This window comes from Oncorhynchus kisutch, unplaced genomic scaffold (assembly GCF_002021735.2).
Source record: "Oncorhynchus kisutch isolate 150728-3 unplaced genomic scaffold, Okis_V2 Okis06b-Okis10b_hom, whole genome shotgun sequence".
Lineage (NCBI taxonomy): Eukaryota > Metazoa > Chordata > Actinopteri > Salmoniformes > Salmonidae > Oncorhynchus > Oncorhynchus kisutch.
In genome coordinates this window covers 7,979,470-7,986,677 of record NW_022261983.1, presented here as the reverse complement: position 1 = coordinate 7,986,677, position 7,208 = coordinate 7,979,470, and the positions used below count along the sequence as shown (strand labels likewise).

Sequence of the window (7,208 nt, the reverse complement as noted above, 5' to 3'; positions counted from 1 at the left end):
TACACACACTACACACACTATTACACACACTATTACACACACTATTACACACACTATTACACACACTATTACACACACTACACAACTCACTCACAGTAACAACTCAAAAAGTAAACACATTATTAGAACTGTGTAATGATACATTGTTATTATCATTATTGTTATTATTATTACTATTATTATTATCATCAGTATTACTAACATGATTATTTACATATCATTACCATCATTGCTTCTGCTAAATTCTAGAGTGTATGATGTCACTGAGTAATGTATAACAGCACTGCGTAGTACATCGAACAAATAACATTCTATTTCAACCTTAAAAATGTGTATGTGGAACTTTATATTCGGATTAGGTTTCTAAAATGAAATACCCGGATTAGTGACTGAACCCTCTCTACAAAGCGCCCATTGTCGCAGACCAAACAAGTTCTGGCGCTCGCCCAACAAGGTTGACCTTACTGCTGGTGACACATTTGTTTCGTTTAATTTAGGCAGCGTTATTTATTTGGGTGGTACCTACTTTTGTGCTTTTCATGTCAATCAAATGTTATAATACAGCAGTTTGAAATGTGAAGCAGCTCATGCATTGATTATTTGTGTTATTGATGATTTAACTTGTGTTATTATTGATGGTGTTGTTGTTGTAATTAGTATTACCATATAATAATGATCACGACCTAAATATATATTTAATCATTTGAGAAATCAACATCAGTGAAATCGAAAGTATTGACGAGTAGTCTTGAAAACAACATTTAACATGAGCAAATAATGGAGCAGCGAGAAAGAGAGAGGAAGAGAGAGGAAGAGAGAGAGGAAGAGAGAGGAAGAGAGAGGAAGAGAGAGAGAAATCACCTGCAATTGAAACATTATAATTGAGAGGGAAAGCGCAATAGAGCGAGAGAGAGAGAGAAAGAGAGATAGAGAAAAGAGAGATAGAGATAAAGTTGATAAACACTATTAGCTGTAGGGCCTATAAGAAAACATGTATTTGCCAATTAACACTATATTATGCCATATAGATACAGTGTCACTTTAACAATTAGTAAAAAATAATTGACTCATTATACAATATGTGCGGACGGAGAGAGTGAATTTAGAAGTATCTCTCATTGCGGTTCCTATGTAGCTCTTACTTATGGAACTATAGGCCTATATACCCACAATTACATACATGGCGAGGGCGACCATAATGTTTACTATGATTCTAAAGTATTTTCAACATTATTTTATGAAGATGAGCATTCATTTCTAATCATCTATAGGTCTACTCACCGCTGACATTATGGGGACGTCACAGCCCTTCAGTGGAGTTTCTGGACTGTTGTCTCCCCCTATTGGTCAAAATAGACGGTGCTGCAGTGCGGTGGCACGGAGAGCAGTCGGTGTTGTGTAACAATCCACATCAAATTACAGAAAGCATTCAGCAGGAGATAACACAAAAACAAGACAGCTACTATGGGCTTTACTGAATTATATTAAGCAGATACTTTCTTTTTATGTAGGTTAATAGGCCTGGCCAATTTACATCAGTATAACAGTTTCTTTGCCTGAATATTTGAGATGCCACATCATGTTCAGTAACTGTACTTCTTCATATGAAATGAGCTAGTCTAGTATCCATTTCAAAACGAAACTCTACATCCTCGTAGATGTATTTTCAGAATGAATTGACTTTGTTTCTATTGAAGATACAAGTGTTACAATAAATAAAAACAAACACTAAAGTAAGAAAATGTACTTGAATAAGACAATAGAGTTGGTCATGTTTTTATGTTTAATACTTTAATCGAAAGATGGACACATGACAAACTGGTGGTTATACCAGACAATATATATTTGAACGTTTGTATATTTCGTTTTTTGAGTAAAATATACCAATAATGAACACAAACAAGTATCTAGGCAATATGACTCTATGATTATATGCTTATAATAAAGGAATAGATTATGAATTATTGAATAAATGAACATTTTCCGACAAAAGTAAAAATAATTTAACAAATTAACATATTTTATTTGGTGTTATGTCCCTCTCTCTGTTGTTGACTGAAGATTGGGGGGAGCGCAGAGTCAAATTTCGTCTCCGCCTCCTAAAAATGTTCACCCAATCGCTTCCTTCCTGACTTGGACCAGTCTATAAATACAAGCTTCACACTGAAAGTGTATTCATAATTCTCTCAATGATCTTTGAAGTTTGACGCGAACATTAAATTGCGACTTTATGTCAGAAATAGTTTTATTTCCAAGAGAAGTATACATTAGAGTGCGTTTGCAGCGTGCCTATTCCATCGGGTCGCAAGAAAACGTGCTTTGAATAGGCGACTTTTGAAAGGACTTCACATTAACATTCTGACAGTTTGCAGGAGTGCATCTTGGACAACCAATTTGCGCACCGAACTCAGTGACATTCATTGCAGCCCGTGGGCACAGCAGCAGTTGGATTCTAAAGTCTTGATAGGAAGGAATTTTTCCCTCCAAGAGCAATTCATTGCATTAGCTCAGCGGTCATTTTTTTCGCATGAATCTACTCGACCCCTTCCTGAAGATGACAGACGAACAGGAGAAGTGTTTCTCTGACGCTCCAAGCCCCAGCATGTCTGAGGATTCGGTCGGCTCGCCGTGCCCGTCTGGCTCCGGTTCCGACACCGAGAATACCAGGCCGTCTGATAATCATCTCTTACTGGGTCCAGACGGCGTGCTCGGCGAGTTCAAGAAGGCTGACCAAGACAAGTTCCCTGTATGTATCAGAGATGCGGTGTCTCAGGTGCTGAAGGGTTACGACTGGACCTTGGTGCCCATGCCCGTCCGACTGAACGGCTCCAGCAAAAACAAGCCCCATGTCAAGAGACCCATGAACGCGTTCATGGTGTGGGCTCAAGCCGCCCGGAGGAAACTGGCGGACCAGTACCCACATCTTCACAATGCAGAACTCAGCAAAACCCTGGGAAAACTCTGGAGGTAGGTTACAACTCCTTATCATCACTTTTCCCCGCCGTTGAGGATATTTTTAATTTGATCAACTAATATTGTGCTATTCACAAATAGCTTATTAGATAAAGCTTGAATTTATAGCAGTGTGAATCAGTTATTTGGAAAGATGTCTGGTGTATAGCTACAATTCAATAGTGTAAACTATGGGCATAAATTCGATTCGAATTTGTAGTTTTCAAATATTGGGCTATAATAATAACATCTTAATAATAATATTAATAATTACAGTACTTGTTTCAACACTTCGAAAACGTGTAATATAATACGATACTTGTTCCAGATTACTCAACGAAGGCGAGAAGCGCCCGTTCGTAGAGGAGGCTGAACGCTTGAGGGTGCAGCACAAGAAAGATCACCCCGACTACAAGTACCAGCCCAGAAGGAGAAAATCCGTGAAGAACGGGCAGAGCGAGCCAGAGGACGGCGAACAAACCCACATCTCTTCCGGTGACATATTTAAAGCTCTCCAGCAAGCCGACTCGCCCGCGTCCAGCATGGGAGAAGTGCATTCTCCCAGTGAACATTCAGGTAAGAAATATTCATTCGAACAATTCATTAAATTGTCGTTCTAGATAATACCAGGTTTACTCAAACTTGCTTTTGGTCGATATAATCATGTTATAATATAATCATGTTAAAGTAGAATGGGAATCACTATTATGCCTGTGAAATAAAATAGTTCTATGTCTTTATATTGTAAATGCCTCTACTATCCTATTCAGAACGGGAATATCAGTGCCTTTAGGGCTCTCATGAACTAACACACCTGTCAATGATTTGTGCTTTTTACAAGCCATCATGCAAATCTACCACCTGTCTTTACTCTGCCCACTTATCTCTTCCTCTTTAAAGTACATTAGATAATGGCACCATTCCCTTCATGGCGGGAAACTCCGAAATCTTATCTGCAATTTCTTAATTTCCAAGCATATCTTTATTAGCTCCCTGGTTGCATCATTTGTGTCAATAATATCATGATGGTGTGCAGTGAGATTAACTCTTTGTTTTCCGACCAGCAGGCCAGTCCCAGGGCCCACCTACACCACCGACCACCCCCAAAACAGACCTGGCTGTGGGCAAGGCCGACCTGAAGCGTGAGGGCCGACCCCTGCAAGAGGGCACGGGCCGCCAGCTCAACATCGACTTCCGAGACGTGGATATCGGCGAGCTGAGCAGCGACGTCATCTCCAACATCGAGGCCTTCGATGTCCATGAGTTCGACCAGTACTTACCGCCCCACGGGCACCCCGGCATGCCCGGCATCAACGGCGCCCAGACGAGCTACACGGGCAGCTACCGCGGCATCAGCTCTAGCTCCATTGGCCAGGTGGGTGCTGGAGGCCATGGCTGGATGTCCAAGCAGCAGCAGCAGCACCCCATCTCCATCCTGAGTGGAGGTGGAGGTACTGGGGGAGAGCAAGGCCAGAGCCAGGGGAGAACCACTCAGATCAAGACGGAGCAGTTGAGCCCCAGTCACTACAGTGAGCAGCAGGGCTCCCCTCCCCAGCATGTCACCTATGGTTCATTCAACCTGCAGCACTACAGCGCCTCATCCTACCCCTCCATTACCCGCGCCCAGTATGACTATTCTGATCACCAGGGCGGCGCCAACTCTTATTATAGCCATGCAGGTGCCCAAGGCTCAGGGCTTTATTCCTTCAGCAGCTATATGAGCCCCAGCCAGAGGCCCATGTATACCCCCATCGCCGACCCCACCGGAGTGCCCTCGGTGCCCACCCAGACCCACAGTCCACAGCACTGGGAGCAGCAGCCTGTCTACACACAGCTCTCCAGGCCCTGAGAGTCCAGAAGTTAGAGGTCAGCCCTTAGCACAGACTGTCCCATAAGAACCCATCTCCTACCAGAGACTCTTATCTCCCAGAATCCTCGGGGGCCCACAGGCCTCTACGCCAGCACACCCTCCACCGCCAATATAAAAACATTCAAGAACATTTTGAAAGTAATGAACATTTATTATCTTGGGAACAACGGCTCACGACAGTGCCTTTTTTAACGCTCGGAGTTGGGATTATATTTTTATAGGTATAATGTTAAAAGAAACTCCGTTTTGAAAAGAGGAATCCTCCGTGAGGATATATTTGTTATAAATATTTGAGTATGTACTGTGTATGTGTTCTGAACTGTCTTTTGGTACTATATCTTTCGGGGGATTTATACGTTTAATGAGGAAGAGATGCTTTAGGTGAACAACGTCCTCCGCGGCCTTACTTCTCGCTCATGTATTTTTGTACAGGAACAGGAAGTCAAAAGAAAATAGTCCCCCTACTCACTGCCTGTCCTCTTTTAATACATTGTGCTTTGATTCTCATGTACATATCTTACTGTAATTGTTTACGAGATCTTATAAGAACTGAGCAAAGTTGGTGTTTAAATGGTTTATGGTCGTGACTTATTATGTGACCATGTCATCAGTGAATTAGACAAATTATCGCTATTTTCTTGTTGCTGCCTTAGCAATTAACACATCAGCGCAAGTTATTGTGTTGGGAATGCTAATAGCATTAGAAAGTGCCATATAGTTACACCAGGGGCCTTACTGACTGTGTTGGTAGATGTGACTGAGAAATGCTTTGTATTGCCTTCATGCCGTTGGTGCCTGTTGAAGCGCAGTAGAGAGACTCTTTACATTAGCGATGCTAGCGCAGCAGTGTAGCCTAGAAACCACAGCTGAGTTCTCACTTCCTGTCTGTGGAGAGATACAGGAAGTGGCCTTTGACCCCCAGCAGTCTCCCTTCCAGTTGTCGTTCTTCTGGCCTCTTATTCCTTCCAGTCTTAACATCTAATTTATTCATTAGCAATTAATTTTATTTGAAAAGTAATAACTATTTTGCATTTTATTCCTTTTTAATTCAGCAGCGACTAATTGAGATGAGAAAATATGAACTCTTCTGCAGATGGGTTAGCTGTTTCGATGTGGTACAAATTGTTCTAAGCATCTTTGTTTATTTATAATTTGTAAAGGTTTTCAGTTGAAATAGTTATTTTGATGATCTAGTTGTGTACAGATGAATTGTGATTGTGATCAGACTTGATCTGAAATATGGAAAAAAGAAAAAGCTGTGCGTTGTTTTATTCATTCTGACAGATATGGATATCATGGTTATTGGAGCTGTGGCTGCAGTCTTTCTATAGAATCACCAGAATACTTTTTGGTTTTTGAAAAAAGTTGTGTTCTTTATTCTTTATTCCATATCTTAGTTCTCATGTTGGCATCTTTGTAATTCAACTGAATTCTTGTTTTCCTAGGTAAAACACGCCATTGTCTTAAAAGAAGCTTATCTTTTGTATTATATTGTTTGCAATAAAAGAAAACATATTGAAAATAAACTCTATGGTTCTGTTTCAGATATTCAGAGAATGTTATTCTAGATTCAGTATGTACATGCACCCTAGCAGGGGGGTGAACAGTTTTATCCACTACATTTCTGGAAGTCTCTATCATGTCAACTTAGGAGCAGTGGGGTTCCTTTATACCCATAATGCAATGCTTTGTAAGGGAAGTCGACCCACGCTGAGAGAACAGTAAGATGGAGAAGTCATCTTAACTTATAAAATAAAGAAACTATCTAAAATAGAAACAAAACACAAAACAATATTACCATTGTACAACATTGAATCCATGTAAATAGACTAGCCAGTTCCTATGCTATAACCTGTCACCTACATAGATAATACCACTGTAGAATCAGAAAAGGCCTGCGTGTGTAACTTAAGGCCAACATTTGACATTCATTTGTCATGTAAAATATCCTGATGAAGGAATGTCCAAAAGATTTTAACAAACTATTAACTTTAACCCTTACCATAATCCTAACCTTAACCATAACACTGACCTTAACCCTTACCTTAACCATAAACCTAACCTTAACCATAACACTGACCTTAACCCTTACCTTAACCATAAACCTAACCCTGACCCTTATTTGAAACATTTCCCTAACCATAACCTTAGCAAGCAGTTGCTTATCAACAGATGGTTTGATAGTATGAGCATCTACAGATGGACCATCCAAATAAAGTGTTACCACAAATGATTTTCAAAGCAAACTTCCATTGTCCCTAGAGTTCCTGAATATGTTTACATTGTCAGCTTGCTCCACTCTTTATGTTCGTACTCCTTGGTTGGTGAGCCAGGGGGCTACTAGCTTCCTTTCATCCTGTCCTGCAGGCTTCCCATACCATGAGGT

The 7,208-nt window shown here is 40.8% G+C and overlaps 1 protein-coding gene across 2 annotated transcripts; it reads left to right on the top strand.

Annotated features, from left to right (window-relative positions):
- The first annotated feature begins 2,173 nt into the window (after positions 1–2,173).
- LOC109898744 (transcription factor Sox-9-B-like) lies at positions 2,174–6,348 on the top strand. Of its 2 annotated transcripts, none has more exons than XM_020493844.2 (3): positions 2,174–2,967; positions 3,281–3,528; positions 4,020–6,348. In XM_020493844.2, exons 1-3 carry the CDS (start codon positions 2,528–2,530, stop codon positions 4,799–4,801), a joined length of 1,470 nt encoding a protein of 489 aa, XP_020349433.1. In that variant the 5' UTR covers positions 2,174–2,527; the 3' UTR covers positions 4,802–6,348. The 2 variants fall into 2 exon arrangements, with proteins under 2 accessions (XP_020349433.1, XP_020349432.1); XM_020493843.2 differs by having other exon boundaries at positions 4,017–6,348.
- The last annotated feature ends 860 nt before the right edge of the window (positions 6,349–7,208 follow it).